The 22,837-nt window shown below is 38.4% G+C and overlaps 2 protein-coding genes across 2 annotated transcripts; one reads left to right on the top strand and one right to left on the bottom strand.

Annotated features, from left to right (window-relative positions):
* The first annotated feature begins 10,733 nt into the window (after positions 1-10,733).
* On the top strand, positions 10,734-15,081 carry LOC112087289. Its single transcript, XM_024157317.1, has 3 exons — positions 10,734-10,841; positions 11,520-11,879; positions 12,370-15,081. The coding sequence occupies exons 2-3, from the start codon at positions 11,533-11,535 to the stop codon at positions 14,810-14,812; spliced, it is 2,790 nt and encodes a 929-aa protein (XP_024013085.1). The 5' UTR covers positions 10,734-10,841; positions 11,520-11,532; the 3' UTR covers positions 14,813-15,081.
* Positions 15,082-17,662: 2,581 nt separating this feature from the next.
* LOC18020421 (bifunctional purple acid phosphatase 26) lies at positions 17,663-21,186 on the bottom strand. Its single transcript, XM_006403038.2, has 10 exons — positions 21,034-21,186; positions 20,573-20,780; positions 20,198-20,398; positions 19,796-19,907; positions 19,375-19,601; positions 18,910-19,048; positions 18,552-18,772; positions 18,345-18,466; positions 17,975-18,136; positions 17,663-17,897 (listed from the first exon to the last, which is right to left on the bottom strand). The coding sequence occupies exons 2-10, from the start codon at positions 20,735-20,737 to the stop codon at positions 17,822-17,824; spliced, it is 1,425 nt and encodes a 474-aa protein (XP_006403101.1). The 5' UTR covers positions 20,738-20,780; positions 21,034-21,186; the 3' UTR covers positions 17,663-17,821.
* Positions 21,187-22,837: the final 1,651 nt, after the last annotated feature.

Here is a 22,837-nt window from a genome sequence, read left to right as displayed (position 1 = left end):
AGGTATTTCCTTGCAACATAGTTTTAGCATATGAGGATGAATATGAAGGGCAGTACCTCGAATATGAAGACTATCGTCTGTTCATAGAAGGAGGCAATCCAGACAAAATGGTGGAATTAGGAGCATCAATCTCCAGAGAAAGGCTCATTGAATTCAACAAGTTTGTGAAATCGATCCCTCTTTACACAGGTTTCGATGATATATGGCATCTTGGTTGTTTGCAAGTTTTCTTTAGGTACAGCAAGGAGACAAAATAGGATATCCGAACCTATTTTGGGAGGGCCAGACGTCTGACTTTTCCCAGAACATCACCTGATGCTGCAATCTATTCGATTCACCTCAAAAAGCCTGAAGACTGCAGCCACTACACCAACAAAATCAGCAAAGAAAAGCTCGACGAATTCAATGATGTGGTTCAAAATTTGCCTGAAGGAATCACCTTTGCCAGAGCTTGCAAGGACTTCATGATAGGCCACTACTTCTGTGAGAGCAAGGAATCAATCCCTGAGATAGAAGACTTGTTCAACCATGCAAGAAGAGGTAAACTCGTTCGAACACTTCACAAAATCGAAGGTGTAAGTCAGTTTCTTATCTCTTGTTCTATTAGAGGAGAAATGTTTAAAAACGTGCTTTGTGATTCTGGAGCTTGTCTTAACATGATGTCCAAGGCAATTGCTTTGAGACTTGGTATTAAACACCTGCGCAGGACTAGAGCAAAGATTAGTCTACCTGATGATTCCAATGCAACACCTCAAGTAATAGCTCATGAAATTCCTTTGAGAATAAAAGATTGCATAGTGCCTGTCGATTTCTACATTGTCGAGACGAGAGATGCAACATATCCAGTGATTCTCGGATGGTCTTTTCTAGCAACTCCCAGAGCTATAATGGACTGGCCAAACAGGAGGATTTCATTTGCTAATATCGACAAAGATGTCTTCAGAGAAGCTGTTCCATACAACAGCAAAGCAGGAAAACGTTCTGCAACAGAAGAGTTGGAAGAAGAACTTTGGAGTGACGAAGAACCTGCTAGGCAAAGCAAGGAGATGTCGAAAAAGACTTGTCTCAGGACAAGGTCTTCTTCATTGGACTAAGCCACGTCCAACACCAAAAATCGAGCTAAACGACTTAAAACAGAAGTGCTTGATGGGAGGCAACCCATTTAGGTATTGTTTTCTTTAGGATTTTTCTTTCTTTTTCTATTGATATTTTCTTTTTCTTAGTTTCAGGTGTTTCTTATAAAATAAAAAAGCCAAAAAAATCAAAAAACCCGAAAAAACCAAAAAGAAGGATGGTCCCTGACTGCTCGGCCCAGCAGGAACCAAAGAGAAGCAGGAAGAGGCCGTGAGATAAGCCCCCGCGGTCGCAGGTGTTATGACCGCGGGAAACACCCCTTCGACCGCGGTCGCGTCTTTCTGACCACTTTTATAGATCGTTTTGAAATACTTTTTCTATGTTTTTAATTTCTTTCAAGTACTTTTATTACGTTTTTCTAGTATTTGTAGTTCCAAGACTTTTTTCAGGTAACTTAGGGAAAAGCTTAACAAGATGGATAGAAAACCAGATTTCAGCTCAGAGTCAAACCGTCAGAAGTTCACCCCTGATTGAAGGCCTTCTCACCGTCTGATCCAGCTCAAATTTGGAGATCATAAAGATGGAAGTATCAGCTTTCCAGCACACTTTACAGCTTGGCAATCCAACGGTTCAATCAAAAGATACGCGAAGAGCAAGATGTCTCGTAAACCAGCCGGCAAGCGTTTCCACCCGCGGCCAACAGAGCATTTCCCGCGGTCAGAAGCACCACGACCGCGGCCAGCCACCCATTTCCCGCGGTCACACTCATCCCGACCGCGGCCAGCTAACTCCGAGCCCTAAGTCACATTTCTGAAGCCCAAAATGATTTCCTCATTTGGAGAAACCCTAAGTGACGCCCAGAGATGTCTTGAGCACTATAAATACATGTTTTAGGAACCCTAATTCGGATCATCACCTCATATGCTCTTATTGTTTTAGAATACTTTTTAAGTTTTAGGTTTTAGGGAAAGAGAGATTTGTCTCTTGAACCCTTGTTCTTTCTTTTTCAATTTTGGTTTCTATTCTACTTTTTAATACTATGTTTTTGATTTTGTTTATTATGTTTGAGTAGTTTTATTGTTGGGATTAAGGGATTTTCGATGGGGATTTACATGTTCGATGAGGATTCCATGAGCTTTTGAGCCGAATCTTAGAACTTTTTCTTCTGAATTCGTTTTTACTGCATGAGAGTAGCGTCATGAACTACAATCTGATCCAGATGCTTGGTGACACGAAAGTGTTCATCCGGTGTCAGATCTAGTTTGGGAGAGCAAAACAAACATAGGAGTGGAAACCTACCTATGGGCGATTTGTGAATGCTGACGAGTCTTAAACATAATGCATCTTTTCTCTTCCAGGGCCAGAGTGGAAACCTACTGGTCAGGGTTGAGAGAGATAGTTGTCTATGATCACGACAGTGGCGTATTCATGCATTCGTGATTCCAGTTCGAAAAGTTTAAGCTAATATCTTATCAAATTTACTCTCTAGCAATGTTTTGAATCGTTCGTACCCCTGAGAAAACTTCCCTGAACCCCAGCGCCTCTTTTCTTATAGATTCACACCGTTTTATTTCAAGCTTTAGTTCAATATTTTCATTCCCTTTCAATCGATTTTCATTTAAGCAATTAGGTTAGCCGTTTTTCTCATTTTTACTCGTTTTCGTTAAGTTCAGTTATTAGGTCATTTTAATTCCCGTATTTTCTCTTTAAGATTCGTGTTTACATTTTAGACACACCACCAAAACCCCCACAAAACCGTTTGGATCTAGACTTCTTTATTTTATATTTTTTTCGAAGGCTTTTGCAGGAAAGATCCTCATTCCCTGTGAATTCGATCCCTAAGTACTACAATCGATCAGCTGTTCACTTGCGGCTATTGATTTCATTTAGGGTAAAACTTGACAACCCTCAACACGACAGCACATCACCGGTTCAGTTCCAAACAGTTGGCCGTGCATATTCTTGTTTGATTGTTGCGCGGCCGGTCATTGCATTCGGATCTAGACCGAGTCGAGGGTGTTACAAATTTTGTAAGGGAATATCTCGAATCTGCACCCAAAATGGAATGAAAATGAGATCCAATTCATTCATCTCCGGAGACCAGCATTGAATCACCAACATACAATCGTTAAAAGCCCAATGACCACGGTTTAAAACAGATTGCATCAGATCTTCAGGAATATGAATTGGAATCACCGGCACTCAACAACTCTTCCGGAAATTATCATGGACAATCCCCAATTGCGAGGAAGTGCAGTAACAATGTCACATATGTTTTGTTGTCTTGGCATTAACGGTTGACCCATCAGCTAGAATTGTTTTGCCCTTACTGCTTGTCCACAGATTTTCATCGGTAATGCCACTGGTTCATTGTTAACACCAAAGTTGATATCCTGAATTGTCCATCAAAGATTTTCTGCCATGATTGAGAAAAATTCAAAGAGTAGAAAACAAAAGAGAGATATGAAATTGCAAACTGATAACACAAATCTAAATGCAAATCACGAAACTGAATATATAGAATGTGAATGCAATGGTTAAACCACACGACTTCATCATAGTGTAAATTATTTCCTACTACGGAGATGGATGATGTGGGTGGAAAACTGTCACTAAACCGCTCCACTCCAAACATCGTGAATGAAAAAGCAATTTCAAAATCGATTTGCAGAGAAAAAGCAATTTCAAAATCATCTAGAAAATCACCTCTAACCGTCTCATGTTTTAAAGCCATCTGTCTTTTTCAACTATTTAAAACCTTTTTTGAAATTATATATGTATTCTTACTACTATTTTATATGATAAATAAATATATAATTATCTAATATAGTTGAATATATTTAAAGTGTAATTTAGTATGTCTAAAAGTATTAATGAAAAATCACTGAATTTTAGATATGATTTTAAATATTAAAATATTGTTATTATATTAATGAAAAACAGTTATGTGTTATAACACATATCATATATGGACTCTTATACCGGCCCATTAGGCCCATCAGGGCATTGTACTTAACCTAGATTCCCTATGTACTCTATATATACATTCCAGTGATTAATAAAGTTTCCAAGTTTTCACAACACGTTATCAGCACGATAAAACTCTCTGAGCGAAAAACCCTAATAAATCCGGCCACCACCAAAACCCTAAAAGCAAGTCGAAACTTAAAAGACGCATATCTTCCAAACCGTGAGGAACCAGAAGACGATCTACATATCAAATCGAAGCCCTCGACGAGACGAATCTACTGGTGAAAACCGTTTGTCGATCCAACGTCGGACGCGCCCTCACACACACTTACAGTACACGACGATCAACCGAAAAAAAAAAAAAAAAAAAAACCAGATCCGAGTTTTTCCTTCTTCAACCAGCAGCTTTTCCAGTTTTGGTGATCAATCCTTGGAATTTGTAGCGGCTAACTGAGGTCTATTAGCTCCCAGTTTCATTAGCCTGTCAGAAATCCAAAGGTGGAAAAGGTATCTTCTAAAACTGAGAGCCATAGAACCTGTTGTTTAAACACTTCAAAACCCTATAAAAAAAAAAAAAAAAAAAAAAAAAAATCGATCTCTAATTGATTGAAAGTGTTTGATACTCTGATGATTGATTGATAACTTGTTGATTGATTGTTTAAATTACAAGTTTATGCATGTTCAAAGGTTTTAAACTCGTTTTATAAAACCCTAATCTACAAAAACCTAACAACCGTTTTTGGCCATGTTTATGGCATAAACCTATTCGATTTTCTTCATGTTTAATAAGCTTGTTGCAGCTTATTTGATTGTTGATTCTCTTGCTTGAAACACTTGATTGAATAAACTAAGAAAATCAACTCTAAATCCTAAGCTTGATTCACGATTTTGTAATCTTCAAAATCGTAAGTCATAATGCTTAAACCCTAGTCCTTTTCACGTGATTTCTTTGTTGTCCTTGTGAAATTATTAAAACCATCGACCACAGATCCTATAGATCTCGAAATCACATCCAAAATATGTTTTCCAAACCGTTAAAACCCTAGATAAAACCCTAATCATATTCGGCTCCCCTAGGGTTCCTCCTAAACCGCCTAAAACCGGCTAAACCTGGTTCTCATTAACCGAAATTATATTCGGCTTTAACCGATTAAATCATGTTCGGGGTAACTAAAACCATACCCTTTAAAATTTACTATTTCCGAGAAAGTTCCCTCTAATAGAAAGTTTCCTCATATAAAAACTTTCCTCATATAGAAATTTTCCCGACATAGAAACTTTCCTCATTTAGAAAATTACCCAAATTAGAAACTTTCCAAATTTAGAAACTTTCCTAAAATAGAAATATTCTAAAAATAGAAAGTTTCATCATCAGCATTCAAAATTTTCTCAAAACAATCCCTAACAAAATCAATCTCATGTTTCAGATGTCAAACATTCAGAAATGTGAATTCGAGGCCCTTCACGTCTTCGGGGATAACTACCTCGAGTGGGCCCTAGACATGCGCTTGTTCCTTGCATCGAAAGAACTCGATGCGTGTATTACCGACGGTAACACCGCATCCCGTAAGGGACAGTCTCAGGCGATATGTCACATACGCCATCATCTGGCCCCGAGCCTTAAGCAGCAATATCTCACTCTTGAGAATCCACTTGAATTGTGGCAAGCGCTGAAAAAGCGATATGACCATCAGAAAATGGTCCAGTTGCCTCAGGCAGATTTCGACTGGAAGAACCTTCGGTTCCAGGACTACAAATCCGTAGATGATTACAACAACGAACTCTTTCGTATTGTTGCCATCCGGAAACTCTGTGGCGAGGATGTGACAGATAATGATCTCCTCGAGAAAACATTATCCACATTCAGCACAGAGAATGTTGTGCTCCAACAACAATACCGTGCAATGAAACACACATTGTACGAAGACTTGTTGTCCTGTCTTCTCCTCGCTGAGAAGAATAACCAGCTGCTTATGAGGAACAGCGCTATGAGGCCCCCGGGATCGGCTCCTGTCCCAGCTTCTCGTCAAGAGTCCTACCATGTTCAACCCGATAGATCCTCAGATCACCGCCGTGGACGTGGTAATGGACGTGGTAATGGCCGAGGACATGGACGTGGAAGACGTGGACACGGACATGGTCGTGGCAACCGACCTAACCTCAGTTATGGTCCTGGTCGTGGTCGAGGCATCACCAAGCCGACCCGCCACACCAACCCCGATCACTCTGCTTGTACCAGATGTGGGATGTTCAACCACCCAACAAAGCAATGTCGCACCCCCAAGATCCACTGCGATCTATACCAGAAGTACGGAAAAGCTCCTGCTGAAGCCAACATGACTCACCCAGTCGATGCTGCTAACCTGGAAGGTGACGACCTCCTTGATGATGAGAACACCACAAACGAGCAGACCGACCCCATGGACTATGAAACAGCTGATCTCCTCGATTAATTCAATCATCTGAAACTCTGATACAATTTGATTTTGTTCTTTATTTTTTTCATTTTGGGATTTGTTTCATTTTGTTTTTCCATTTGCCTTTATTCTCAGACACTGCTTTACTTTATGATTTATCACATTTTCTGAATTCCTCAATACTGAATTCTATCTTCTATTCATAATGAAGCACACCAGCAAATGGAAACCATAGTCGTAGATAGTGGATCCAGCCACACTATCTTAAGAAACAAAAGTTACTTCATAAACCTAACCTATCAAACCGCAAATATTAGCACCATCGCGGGTCCCTCAAACCTTATCGAAGGATATGGCCATGCCTATGTGTTGCTATCAAATGGCACACAACTTGAAATACCAGATGCTCTATATTCTCCTAGTTCGAAGAGAAATCTTCTGAGCTTCAAGGATATAAGACAGAATGGTTTCCACATAGAAACCCAAGGTCAAGGGAACAAAGAATCCCTCCTAGTCACTAAAACCGTAGACGGCCATAAACAAATCCTCGAAACCATACCCGCGCTCTCTACTGGACTTTACCATGCTAAAGTCAGTATGATTGAAGCTAATACCACTCTCAAAGCCCGGTTTACTGATTATACTATTTGGCACGACCGGCTCGGTCATCCCGGTGCAAATATGATGCGTAAACTAATTCAAAACTCTCAAGGGCATACCCTCAAAGAAAACCGAGCTTATCCTCAACACCTCATGTGCACAGCTTGTTCTCAAGGCAAATTGATCACTCGGCCTTCACCAGTTAAAATCTCTAAACAAACACTTCATTTCCTAGAAAGAATCCAGGGCGATATCTGTGGACCTATACATCCATCTTCCGGACCATTCCGGTACTTCATGGTCCTTATAGACGCATCGACCCGTTGGTCATATGTTTGTCTCTTGTCCTCTCGGAACCAAGCCTTCGCTAGGTTCTTGGCCCAAATCATAAAATTGCGGGCCCATTTCCCTGACTTTCCACTAAAGACTATCCGCCTTGACAATGCTGGTGAATTTACCTCACAAGCGTTTAATGACTACTGTATGGCCATGGGGGTAACCGTGGAACATCCTGTAGCACATGTCCATACTCAAAATGGATTGGCTGAATCATTCATTAAACGCATTCAATGGATAGCCCGACCATTACTCATGAGATTAAAGCTCCCGGCCTCAGCATGGGGACATGCAGTATTACATGCTGCTGAACTCATACGCATCCGGCCATCTAGTGAACACAAATATTCCCCATCCCAACTACTCTCGGGTCATGAGCCAGACATCTCCCATCTCAAAACATTTGGGTGTTCAGTATATGTACCCATTGCTCCAACACATCGAACCAAAATGGGACCTCAAAGAAGGATGGGAATATATGTTGGTTTTGACTCTCCCACCATCATAAGATATCTCGAGCCAACCACTGGAGATCTCTTCAAGGCCAGATATGCGGATTGCCAATTCGATGAATCGGTATATCCCTCTTTAGGTGGTGAGACAAACAAGCTGGTCAAAGATCTTTCATGGAATCAAACATCATTAAATTGGCAAGATCCTCGGACTCTAGAATGTGATTCAGAGATCCAAAAGATTATTCATTATCAAAAGCTAGCTAATCAATTGCCAGATTCCTTTGCTGACCCGACCAAAGTAACCAAATCGTACATCCCAGCTTGTAATGCACCAGTACGAATAGCTGTCCCAACGGGACAGACCCAAGTTGCTACAGAGTCTGCACCACGTCTCAAACGGGGCAGACCTCTCGGTTCCAAAGATAAGAATCCCCGGAAATCAAAGAAAGGTGCAATAACCGAAATCGGGATTCCTGCAATATCAGACATAGCCGCGGCTGAGACTCAATCTAATGAACCCTCAATGGAAGTTCGGGACGCCGAATCTCCAGGTTCAGAAGATAACAATGAGATCTCCATCAATTACAATATGTCCGGAATACAATGGAATCGAAAAGAAGTCGACTTAAATGCACTCTTTGCATACAAAGTAGCACTTGATGTTGCGCTCACGCAAGAGGATCTAGAACCCACGTCAATAACACAGTGTACACATCGAACAGATTGGCTAAAATGGAAAGAAGCCATAAACGTGGAGTTAAAGAGTCTCAAACTCAGAAACGTGTTCGGTCCGATCATCCGGACCCCATCACACATCAAGCCAGTGGGCCACAAATGGGTCTTTGTGCGCAAAAGGAACGAACTCGGTGAAGTCGTTCGATACAAAGCACGGCTTGTAGCACAAGGATTCTCACAGAGACCCGGAATCGATTATGAGGAGACTTATTCTCCAGTGGTGGATGCAACAACATTCCGATTCCTCATAAGTCTGGCCATAAGAGAAAATCTTGATCTGCGGTTAATGGATGTTGTAACCGATATCTCTATGGGCCCCTGGACAACGAAATATATATGAGACTCCCAGATGGCATTGAACTAAAAGACAAAAATGCATCTCGAGATCAATACTGCATCAGGCTGAACAAATCCTTGTATGGACTGAAACAAAGTGGGCGTATGTGGTACAACCGCCTCAGCGATTACCTCATCAAAGAAGGCTACAAAAATGACCCCATCAGTCCATGCATCTTCATCAAGAAGTACTCAAACAAAGGATTTGTAATCATAGCAGTATACGTGGATGATCTAAACATCCTCGGAACATCTGGTGAGATCTCCCAAACAGTCGACTGCTTAAAAGCAGAATTCGAAATGAAAGACCTAGGCAAAACAAAGTACTGTTTGGGATTACAACTTGAGTACATCAAAGGAGGAATCCTTGTGCATCAATCGGCTTATATCGAAAAGGTACTCAAGCGATTTAATATGGACCAAGCTCACCCATTGACCAGCCCAATGGTAGTTAGAAGCTTAAGTGATGACCCTCTTGGTCCCAAAAAGGATGATGAAGAAATCCTTGGTCCTGAAAAGCCATACCTCAGTGCTGTAGGAGCGTTAATGTACCTGGCTAGTCACACTAGACCAGACATATGTTTTGCCGTGAACCTCCTCGCTCGATATAGTTCATCTCCAACTCAGAGGCACTGGAACGGTATAAAACATCTCCTAAGATACCTTCGAGGTACTCAAGACTTAGGACTCTTCTATACTAACCAAAATAAAGATGGGTTAGTCGGCTTCGCCGATGCAGGATATCTATCAGATCCGCACACTGCCAAGTCTCAAACTGGCTACGTTTTTACGCATGGAGGAACAGCCATCTCTTGGAGATCAATGAAGCAGACACTCACTGCCACTTCATCAAACCATGCTGAAATCCTAGCCATTCATGAGGCTAGTAGGGAATGCGTCTGGCTGCGCTCCATGACTCAGCACATCCGCAGAGATTGTGGTATGGACGAAGACACACAGCCCACGGTGATGTATGAAGACAACGCGGCATGCATAGCTCAGCTCAAGGAAGGATATATCAAAGGAGATCGGACGAAGCACATTCTACCGAAGTTCTTCTCAACCTCAGACTGGCAGAAGGACGGCACTCTCAGCGTTCAGCAGGTCCGATCCAGTGAGAATTCAGCTGACCTCTTCACCAAATCATTGCCTACTTCAACACACCGGAAGCTCGTCAAACAGATAGGAATGTATAGACTTAGAGATCTGCAGTGATGCTACAATCAGGGGGAGTAATGCGTGTTGTACTCTTTTTCCTTCACCATGGTTTTGTCCCACTGGGTTTTTCCTGGTAAGGTTTTAATGAAGCAACATTTCCCAGCGCATTATCGAGATCCCGATTGAGTAGCTGACCCGGTTCACTCGTCCAAGGGGGAGTGTTATAACACATATCATATATAGACTCTTATACCGGCCCATTAGGCCCATCATGGCATTGTACTTAACCTAGATTCCCTATGTACTCTATATATACATTCCAGTGATTAATAAAGTTTCCAAGTTTTCACAACATTATGAGTATTATCAATGGAAGGGGTTTTAATTAGCATTATTTTGTTGAATAAGGATTTTAGAAAATTATGAAAAAAAAATCTTTATAGAAATGAGAAATATTAAGTTATTTAATAGTTGTTTTATTGAAATAATAAATTTTCAAAATAACTTAATAATTGAGGTTTTATTTTTTATTTTCTTAGGTGTATTTTAGACTTGCAGAGTGTGAACAATAAGATTTTCAAAGCAACCCCTTAATACTATTTTCTTCGATGTAGTGGACCTTTTCTTTATTTTATTCCCGTACAGACCCAACCCTAATTCGTTTCATTCTCTCGTTTCTTCCCCACAATTCTCAACTTCTCGCGATACTAACCCTAGGGTTCCTAATTCCCCAGCTGCAAGATCGTCTTCGATTGTTTTGGTAAACAAATCTCTCCCTCACCATTAAATTCGTCTTGTCTAACGAAACGAGGCAATGGTTTTTAACTTGCCAAGTCAAAAAATCATTGTTCAGCAATGCGAATGTTCAATTTAAACAGACGATAGAGTTTTGTCAGTTTACGGTTTTGTATTTCTGTGTTTATGAATCGCTGTTGTGATTTAGAGGATAATGAATGTCTGAATTTCGTGAGATTCGACTGTTCTCTTACTGTCTTGTCTTTTAAGATTTGTTTTTTTTTTCTTTTTTTTTTGCTTAGGTTATGCCCAAAGTTTATCCCAATTTGGTGGTTTCTGACTCTTATTCAAAGACTGAAACTGCCTCTCTTGATCTCTTTTACTAAACACTTTGTCCCTTTAGTAAATGAGCAACTCTTGGTGATTAAAATTGAGATTAGTTTTTGATTGATTGTCTCTTGCAATTTAGCATGAAAGTAGAGCTAAAACATCACTTTTGCTGTGATTTGCTTTCCAGTTATCCAATTTAAACACTATCATTGCCAGTTTTTATTTACATTTCACTAAAATGGTCATCATTGTTGTCCTCTCTTGGCTTACTAGACTTACTTTTTACCAGCTACATATCTATTTAGGTCATATGACTTAATACAATACAGTTATCTTGTGTATCTGATTAATGTCTTTTTTTCGTTTCTTTCAGGATATTTGTAGGTATGGGGAAAGGTAAGCTTATATTGATTTGTCAATCTGGCGGCAAGTTTGTGACGGACGACGACGGGACAATGACATATACCGGTGGACAGGCAGAAGCGATAAATATTAATCATGAGACCTCTTTTGATGACTTTAAGCTAAAAGTGGGGAAACTCTTCAACTTGGATTATAATTCTTTGTCCCTCAAGTATTTTCTCCCGGGAAACAGAAGAACGCTTATCACCATGAAACAAGAGAAGGACATGAAAAGGATGTATGATTTCCATCTGAGCTCTGTCACAGCTGAGGTTTTTGTAACCGGAAAAGAAGGCTTCCACTCTGAACCAGTTGTGTCACCTGGTAACAGGTATAACCTCTTATCTAAACCATGCTTCTGCCAGGGAACGTAGTAGATACATAATGATGCATTTAATTTTGCAACATTTCAAAAATAACGTTTGATATGTGGTAATATTATCCCATCTAATATGGTATTCGAGTAAATATAATCCTTTAGGTCGTTATTCTGAGCGGCTGTCTATTTCTTCACGTCTCTGAAATGCTCGAGAAGTTTGTTTTCGTTTCTTACAAAACCAAAATTTCAGTGTTATTGTTTTTTAGTGTCTGCAAAACACCAAACTACCTCATTTCAGTTACATTTTTCATATAGATAACTTAGGTGCCCTGTTATACAGGCAGTTGTTGATCATTACCTGGGCTAATCGCTTCTGATCCAAAGTGGAGGAGCATTTGACATTTTCTAGAGAAAATAAATCTTAAATGTCTGTAAGCAATATATTGTTCTGCTGTGCTTTTGATCGATGGTTTGCATAATCTACGTCTATGTTTAATTGCAGGTTAAATAATATAGCAATCGGAACAGAGACTACACAGCTGGCATATGGGAATGTAGCCAATGTGCCCATTGAAGTTATGATAGGAACTCCTCAAGAAAACAACCTCGTTGATGATAATTTGAGATCTAGGAAGGTCACCCCTAGAATTACCTCTGATTCCGGTGGCCTTGTTGACATTCCCGTAACAATATCCACCGATCCAGTGGTACCAGCCAAAACAACATTTAAAAAACCCAAAAGGAAAGGTAAGAAGAGTCTTGTATCCAATATTTCCAAACTAACTCCCAAAAGTTCCAAAGAATCACTCATAGGTAATAATTCTGGTACCAAAAGCTCCCCTCCGACGTCTCTGAATGTTGTGTGTGGTGTGACTGCCTCCCCTGTAAGTGTTAGTAAACGAAGACGTGTGATGGAAGAACCCAGCATTTTGCTCCGGGATGAAGATGGAGGGGATACAAGGAGAAGATCCTTAAGAAGCAGGGGAGAAATTCGAAAGCCTGTACTAGAACCTGATGATGATGCATATCTCTTAAGTGACGAAGATGATGCTGACGATGTTGACGATGACGATGTTGATGATGATGTTGATGATGATATGGATAATGACAAGGACTATGTGCAGGATATTGAGGCCTATTACCCTGAAACTGAGGATCTTGAATCTGAACATGAGATGAATTATTCTATCTCTGATCCCAATGATGGTTCTGTAGAGAGCTTGGTATCCTCATGGAAACGTTGCATTACCGGTGTGGGTCAAGGATTTGAGAGTGTCGTTGAATTTCGTGATGCCCTGCAGAAATATGCGGTTGCTTGTCGTTTTGGGTACAGACTAAGGAAGAATGAATCAAACCGTGCATGTGGTGTTTGTTTAGTCGGAGGTTGTCCTTGGAAGATTTATGCATCATGGGTACCATCCGATGGTGTGTTTAGGATAAAAAAATTTAATCGAAGGCATACATGCGGGGGAGAATCTTGGAAATCTGCTCATCCAAAGAAGAACTGGGTGGTGAGTATCATCAAGGAGAGGTTGCAAGATAACCCAAATCAGAAGACTAAGAATATTGCCGACTCTATTTTCCAAGATTTTGGTATTGAGCTAAGTTATTGCACTATAAGACGAGGCATTGATGAAGCTAAAGGAGGACTTCATACATCATTCAAAGAGGCATATAAGCATTTGCCTCTTTTTGTGAAGAATGTACTTGAGGCAAACCCGGGAAGTATGGTTGATCTTGTGGTTGGTGAGGACAGAAGATTTCAGCGGCTTTTTCTGGCTTTCCAATCTTGTATACATGGCTTTCAAACTGGTTGCAGGCCGCTTCTTTTCCTTGATGCCATTCCGTTTAAGTCTAGGTACCATGAAATTTTGTTAACAGCTTCTGCCTTGGATGGAGATGATGGCGTGCTTCCAGTGGCATTAGCACTTGTGGATGTGGAAACTGATGAAACTTGGCGTTGGTTTCTGGAACAGTTAATGGTAGCTGTGCCCAGTTTACGACCCCTTACCTTTGTCTCTGACCGAGAGAAAGGACTAATGAGTTCTGTGTTGGAGATTTTCGAGAATTCCCATCACGGTTATTCCATACATTACTTGATGGAGGATTTTATGAGAAGCCTAAGAGGCCCGTTTCTTGGTGATGGGAAGCCATCCTTATCGTACTATTTACTGGCTGCAGCACGTGCTGACCGACTTGATGGCTTTAAGGTTTACACCGAGCAAATACGAAAAGTGTCTCCTAGAGCTTATGATTGGGTAATGCAGATTGAATCAAAGCACTGGGCCAGTGCATTGTTTGAAGGTGAACCATACAGCCATATAACGTCAGATGTGGGAGAGATCTACTCCAAGTGGATTGACGAAATCCAGGAGACTTCCATCGTCCAGAAGCTTGTGGCATTTGTGAGTAGAATTGTGGAGTTGGTGAACAATAGCCAGGATAAGTCAAAACAGTGGTTCAGCCAACTAGTGCCATCTAAGGAGGAAAGTCTAGTAGAAGAATGTAAGCAAGCAGGCGTGCTAAAAGTTTTCTTCTGTTCGGACACGCTTTTCGAGGTTCATGATGGGTCTGTTCAACTCGTGGACATCAGTAACCAAACCTGCAGCTGTTTCGGGTGGAAGCCCACGGGACTTCCTTGCCAGCATGCGATTGCTGTCCTAAACACAAAAGGCAGAAATCTATATGACTTTTGCTCTAGTTTCTTTACAGTTGAGAGTTACCGTTCAACGTATTCAGAAGCTCTGGGACCAGTTGCGATCGACTTAGCTGCCGTGGAGAATGAAGGCAGCAACAAGGAAGAGGATGAACAAGTACTTCCACCTCTCTTTTCCCGGGTTCAGGGAGTCGACAAGAGGATCAAAGACAGGAAAAGAGGACGATCCGTGTGCTGTACAAAGTGTGGAGGAGTAGGACATAACAAAGCGACTTGCAAGGATGATTGATCGTCTCGTTTTAGCCTGCTTCTGGTCATTAACATTTGTACAGAGGTTTGCATCGTTCTTCATAGATTTTGTTGGAACCGCGAGAAGATCCGGTAACGATTTCTCCCTCCCTCTTTCTCTCTCTCCCTTGCTGTATAAATTAATAAACTCATGAGTGTTATGCTTTGTGGTTAAGTATTTGCTTTAGGTACAATATCATTTTCTGGTCTTTCTAACAGTTGTTTGACTGCTGCTAAATTTCCTTTCATCTCTCTTCATCATTACTGATGCCAAACACTCAATTATACTCCATAGCTAGCTTCTGTTATCTGTAAATTAATCAAATAACAAAAAAAAAAAAAAAATTAAGGACTATATAGGGTGGTGCATCTAGAGATGGGCATTATGGGCTGCTAAAGGTTTGACAGAGAAGGAAGCATAACATTACTGACAAATAAGTTGAAAGATACATATTAGCTTGCAATGGAATACATAAGATATAGAAAATTTACTTTTATCATATGAAACATGATATTTAGCATTTAGTATCACCCAAGCATTGTATATATCATAAATTGTTAAAAATTTAGTCTTCAGATTAAACGATCCCCATTTTAGTGAGTAAGAGAATCTACCAAAGCCAAATCTGCTGAAACACTACGTAAGTACGTAGGACTTTCTACAAAGAGGATTTTTTATTGTCGGTAAACAGTATGTCCACCATTCCACAGAGAGAATACTGGAGTCGAACAAATCATAAATTAATGTAATTTTCTAAAGTAATTTCCTAAACTAATATATTGAGTCTACTTGATAAGAGCAGTTACTTTTAGTTTTTACTTTTATTTTTTACTTTAAAAATATTTACTATTCAAAGTTAACTTTTACTTTTAAAAATATGATATACAAAAAGAAAAAAAATAAAAAATAAAAATAAAAAAACGGATCTCAAAAAGAAGAAAAAATAAAATAAGATTTAATTAATTAAAACTAGTTAGTAATTATATATATATATCTATAAATTCTTTTAAATGATTCTGGGAATGAAGAAAAAAAAATAGAATATATTTATTTTTATAAGTTTTTGGATAAAAGCTCATCGTATATAACTTTTAAAAAATATGAACAAAAACAAAAAATCTTACTTTTAAACTAGAAAAATTGAAAAAGTGTATTTGGCTAAAAATAAACTTTAAAAACTGTAAAAAGTTTAAAAGTCTTTATAGTCTAACGCCAAGCAATTGACAAATATCATAATCTTCTCAAACTTTATTTAGATTATCAACCTTTATTGATCTTCATGATTTTCTCAGAACTCATCAGTCTCTCAATAGTACATTATCCCTACGAAGAAAGTGTTTTGTGAAAACTGAGGTGTGGTATACGCGTTTTCAAATTTACTAACAACATATTAACAGTGATCAATACCTAATGATACTCATACAACTTTGTTACATCGCCTACATATCCTCGGTCATGAGCAATCGCTATCTTTGGATTTCAAGGAAGAACTGATGTTTTGGTAAGGACTTAAGAATATACGCCATCGATTCACCTTCACCTCCACGAGTGTCTTCTTCTTGCAGCCATAGTTTTGTGTTCTCTTAAGCTACTCTCTCGATGGCTGCTTCCGCTCTCATAACGAATTGTTCAAATATGAGCAATGGATTCTAATGAGGTCATTATATTCAGAGTCAACCATAGTCATCATATTATGTGGAAATGTTGTAAAGTGAAGCTTATAAACCATCTAGAATGTTTCAAGATGATTAAATATGTCCAAGAACATGGAGAGAAAGACTTTGTTAGAATTAAAGAAGATTTACTCGTTGATTTGTCAGTTACCCATTAATTACCAAGGCTGATTGTATGCTAAAAATTCTTGACCCTCATTCATTCCAGAAGATGCACTTAGACGTCCCCAATACTCTCAAAACTACAATCATCTTCAGACGAGAATCAAGCTTCTCATTAAATCCTAATGACTATATTGGTAGCAGTCAAGACGCAATTATTTAGCTAAATTATCTCTTTTTGTTTGATTTTAAAAAATTTCTTTTAATGTAAATTACATTTTGTAAAATCTGTAAAAATTCATTGTCTAATCACCCAGATTTTTTATGAAATAAAACACTTCAAATTTATCTACAAATAAAACCAAAAAAAATTATCTACATATATATGCTCAACTCCCTTGTGATGGCATCCAGAACCCATTTCCTTGGGTGATATTCAAAATCCACCAGCGCATATGGAAGATTAGCATCAACTTCCTCCTGTGAACTATGCTTTATTTTCTCTTACCAAGGAATGCTTTATTTTCAGCAACCGGTATTTCAAAGACAAGCACCTTTCACTCAGCATCGTCAACGACAACAATTGATAATTTGGACTCAATTCATATGCTTTTGAGATGAAGCGGAGATTATTTCTTTGGTGAAACAAATATCAGTTCCATGGTTGTTTACCTTTGAGGATATATACAGCACAACACATACTAATGGAGTTCCTGCCAACTACTTCAAATGCAAATTTGTTCATTTTCTCTCTAATTGACAAAAGACTTAGATTAAGTCCTTGCCCCGTCCATCCATCACTACTTGGAACAAGGGTGCATTCTTGACCCAGTTCTACACACTCCCAATGAATCCATTTATGAAGATGCAAGAAGAGGCTTTGTAGGTGCCAACAAAACATCGGAGAAGGAACTCCGGAAGAGCAGTGGCCGTGGCGGGAAAGAAGGCACATAACCCTGTGGTAATATTTCTTGAACGATTCGTTTTCAGGTATAACCCGACCCAATGTTGATCCAACTGGGCGAAGTAAGATCCAGTGATACAACAATTCCACATGATCTCAAATCATTAAAAAAACTAGTAAAACACAATAATTCCCTTAATATAAGTGAAAGTTTACACAAGATTTGATATAGTAAAAAAATAATTAAGATCTGGTTTAGGAAGTTTTAAGGAATTAGACGAATATATTCACATAGTTTGATAAAATAAGATGCATGACACACTTGGTGAATCAACTGGAAACCCAGTCAACGACAACACTCTTGAGATAATGCTTCTTAAGCTTTCTCCTTCGAATGTTCTTTCCCCTGCATGCACATTTTTTTCACTTAGCTCTGCATCTACGCAATTACTAAAGGTTAGTGAAGTGAATTAGCAAACTTACCAGTACTGGTTGTGTAACACAAATTCATCCGTTGCTACTTTCTTCCCATCGTCATTACGGTTCCAGTGGTATATCGCATGTGTTCGGTTTTTTATCTCTAAAGTGGAGTGGCCGTAGCTAGCTTCTCGAAATGCAGAATAATCTGGTTGTGGTTCTCTAAACCTGAAAGAAAATGGAAAAAATAATTAAAACTCTACTACACATAAGCATCATATGAGATTTTCACAGCCATTATGATCAGCTCTGAAGATGCTCAGCTGCTCAAGTCTTAGCTATAGGTCGATTTTAATTAGTCTCGGACGGATTATAACAAATTAGAGAATCTTTTTTCTGTTCCAGAAATGTTATTGGATTTGTTCATGTCACTCACCTTCCCGCAAGACCTTCTTGATTTCCTCCGTCTCCAACTGTGATATAAACAGGAGCTGACTTATCTGGAACCGGGAAACGATCTCCGCTTGAGACATTATACCGCACATTTGATATTCGGTACTGGCATTAAAAAAACCACAAAGATGTTACTAAACAAAATGAAGTATACAAAATCTACATAGAGTTTATGGTAATAAGTAAGTACCGATCTCTCGTAGGCATGAACATGTCCAGCAAAGATTACATCAACTCTGTGTTCGACAAACCACTCCTCAAAAGCTGCTCGCATGCTTTCACCCTCCATGAAATGTGCTTCATTACTGTTATATATCGGGACGTGCATCAGAACAATTAGCCACGGAGTTTTCTCCCTGTCAACTCTTTTCAACTCTTCATCAAGCCATCTCCACTGTGGGGTATACTTCACTGCACAACCATCGGAAAGAGTCATGCTTACCAAGGATAGTACTGATACCTACTCATTGGTATAAACGTTTTTATTTATAAGTGAAGAGGACAATATTATAAGCAGATGATTTTATTGTGCAATTGAGAGATATTACCAAAAGGAGAATAACTGGAGAGGACGATGATATGAGCGGACGCACGCCTAACAGCATACCAGAGAGGATTGCTACTTTTTGAGGCTAAGTAGGGCGTAGTGTAACGCTGAAGGAAGTTCTTGAAAGGTGACACTTCCTCCTGTAAATGTTTTACATACTTGAGAACTCCGAAGGAAAAAAGAAACAGAAGTATGCCTCAACCTGAATAGTGAGAAGTTACAACTAAGAGCTATAAAAGAAATTTCAATTCTAATAAGTTCAATCATTTCAGAACTCATGTAACCAATTCGTTTCTTTGTTTAAGCTTACTGCTACTTCCTATAAGTGCCTGTATAAAATTGATCTATGTCTGAGAAACTGTTAAAAGGAAGCATTGGAACAACTCAACTATTATGAATATTCTACATCACCTATGTGTTACTTGTTTAGGTAGAAAGTTAGTACAATGTGACTCAAGATATTTACCATGTATGGCATGTAATCTATTTCGTGATTTCCTGCAGACCAGAGCCACGGTTGATAAGCGGTACTACGTTCCACGAAACGTCCCCAACTATCCCATCTCATACCAACGTCGTTATATTGATATCTGTCAGCATAAGAGAGATCTCCCAGAAATAAGACAGCTTGAGCTCCACTCTGCATATAGTGTTCCAGTGTGGACAACGAGTTGAATGTTTGGCCCAGATCGCCTACAATTCGTAAATTAAACTGAGTTTAGCAAGTACATAGCTGAAGAAACAAGTCAAGTAACTATCGTCGAGACAATTGAAATCTCTGCAATAAATCTTAAAGAACGAAGCCTGGGACAAGCACAAATGCATTAGATCAAAATACAATCATATCTATTTGAGAGACAATAGGAAACTTTTTATAAGTGACATACCTATAATACCAAACTTGTAAGAAGCATCTGGATGTACATCTGGTGGTGTAACAAACCAAAACTCCCGAGAAGATTCGCCACTTTCGATCTTGTAATAGTATTTTGTATCATACTGTCACAGCCAACGTATATAGATTAAGGGATTAACATCATCCCAATAAATAAGCGTTAATTCCACTTTGAACTGGGCCCTTTTTGGTAGGTCCAAAGACAAAACATTGAACATTGACTCCACTTTCTAAATGGGATGCATAACTATGTACAACATAAAAGAGAAACAACCATTATATAGTTTCATGTGACACTTTGCCACTAAATGAAAACTTTATATCAACAGTTTGGTATGGTTCTTGAGAAAAAAGTTGTGAAGCCAATATAATACAAATCTTCTAGTAATGTTACCTCAAGGCCAGAGACAAGGCAGTGATGGGTATACCCAGATTTGTATTTGTAAAATGTGTAGTTTGAGTATGTCCCTTGAGCCACAAAGTCGTATTTACCCTGCACTGCTCCGTATAGTACTTTGCTGGAACCAGGTTCATCTGGTGTCACCCATGAGATGATAACAGCCTTTCCATCATAATCACCTTGAGTAATATGAACCTATTCAAATATTGGGTTAGTAGTGAAATTGAGATTCTTGTTTACACTCATTGTGTATGTTCTTGACCAATGAATAACAAACAGATCTCTCTAACATATTTTTCCTCTAAAAACAATCCATTTTTTTCAAAAATTCTTGAAAGACTCTATAAACATGAAAACCATTTTACTCACTTGTTGTGGAGCATTATAACCTTTTGGGACTTTGAAAACATGATGGTCAAGTGGGATATCAATGGCGGGCCATTCGGATCGAATAAAACTACTTGTGATCCCACCATCTCCATGTAACAAAGAGCTCAAGAACAGAGAGACTATAAGCAAATGACGAATCTCCATACTTTTTTGCCTTAAGTCTCCCAGATCTTTTACTCAGTTTTGCCTGTCATCAAAAAACCAGACTCGAGTCATTACAAACGCAAATCTGAATTTGAGAAAAATCAGCTTCTGATATATATATATATATATATATATATATATATATATATATATTTAAAAATTCATCGATAGCGCATAAAACAGCATATGATTCATCAAAATTACAATCAAATAAATCTTTGAATCAGTCTGAGAAACCTGTTAGCTATATCGAATCATCAAAAAATTGAGAATAAGTCGAGGGAAGTAATCCATACCTCAAGATAGAGACATTCGGAGATTTTATCTCAAATGCTAAAGACAGATGATAATCCGTCAGATATATGAACGAACGATGATCCACATACGTGGAGGTATGATTGCCTGATACTTTATGGATCCCAAATGGATTAAATCTTAAGCATGAGCGCATAAGGTAACCTTTATTATAAATAATAAAGAGAGGAGTAAAAAAGAATTGTTGTGTCTATTTGATATATAATGAAAGATATATATAGTATTACAAAAATATAGGAAAGAAGTTAAAACCTAAAGAAAAATGATTGAAAAAAAATTCTAAACATCTGATATGAATTTTATAATTGGTATCTATAATATTTATTCATAACACTCCCCTTTGGATATTCATTATAATGTAAAACGCCTAAAATATTGTCTTATTAAAAATTTTACTAGAAAACCCCAATAAGAAAAAACATAGTTAAGAGAAAAAGAGTGCAACGCGCTATTATTATTTTTTATGAGTACATCACTTGATATGCTTGAGAAAACGCAATCCAATATGCTTAACAATCTTCTTGAAAATAATAGTTGGAGACGTCTTGGTACATAAGTCCGCCAAATCTTCACTTGAACGAATTAGTAATAGATGTATATTATCATTGTGTTTTCAGCTGCCTCCTTAAAAAACATTGTCATAGAAAAACCCAATGGGATGAAAACTATGATAAGGAAAAGAGTACAACCACATTGATCATCATATATATCCTCATGGAAGCATCTTCTTTAGGAGATGGATACAAATCATATATATCATCTTTAGGGAACTGATATAAGCATAACATTTGTTAATGCATTCATATGATTTTCACATTTTTTTCAATTTATTGGAACTTATTGGACTTCTAGTCCATAACACCATTTTCACATAAAATATTTTCTTCGTATAGTATTCTCAAGAACTAGAATTTATTACTCTTAGCAATTTAGATTCTTCTTATGTGCTTCTGGCAGTTTAAATTCTTTTGAGACTAAATCAAGTCTCTTACTCATTATCAAATTCATAAGGGATTCCAAAATTAGTTGCATCCACCACAGAAAAATATACCTCTTCATATATTATCTTTATTTATCTTTTAAATAAAGATCCACTTATGTCTTACTAGATTTACACTTTTAAGTGTACGGACTACTGGTCCAAATAATTCTCTGCAAGAGATTCTAACTTTAATTTTATGGCTTTTCCATGATTGGCCAATCATCACTTTACATATGTTTTTTCAAAACATCTTCTTATATATATACCGCGGTTTCTGATCCTCAATTCTCATCATCAACTGCTTCATTGCATGCAAAAATATTATCAACGTTAATTTGCTTTTGATTCCATTCATTCCAGACATAACTCAACTAGTTGAAATCTCTTATCATTACTAAGTACCTAGTTGAAATCTCTTATCATTACTAGGTACCTAGATTTCTTTCTGTCTCATGTCTATGTTGTTGAGTCTTGTGTTTGAACAAGTCGTAGCACTGTCCAACACATGACGAGATTAAGGCGCGAAGACTAAAAGAAGCATGCCTGACGTGGAGGACGTTCATTGGAGCTGGAGATACAAGGTGTATCATAACAGAGGATCTCAGTATCAAGGAAACGAAGATCTGGAGATATCCTCAAGATTTGGAAAATGAGATATTCTCAACTAGTGAAGTTGGAGGATATAAAAGAGGAGTTGAAAACGCAGCTAGGGCTTTTTGGCGAAAATAGAACGAGCATAAGCCTATAGCAAGAAAAAGCAGTTTGTGGGTCTTGGTGAGTGAACAAAGAGAGATCGCATAGCT

Source organism: Eutrema salsugineum, unplaced genomic scaffold (genome assembly GCF_000478725.1).
Source record: "Eutrema salsugineum unplaced genomic scaffold, Eutsalg1_0 scaffold_18, whole genome shotgun sequence".
In the NCBI taxonomy this organism is placed as follows: Eukaryota; Viridiplantae; Streptophyta; class Magnoliopsida; order Brassicales; family Brassicaceae; genus Eutrema; species Eutrema salsugineum.
This window is presented reverse-complemented; position numbering and strand designations above follow the sequence as displayed.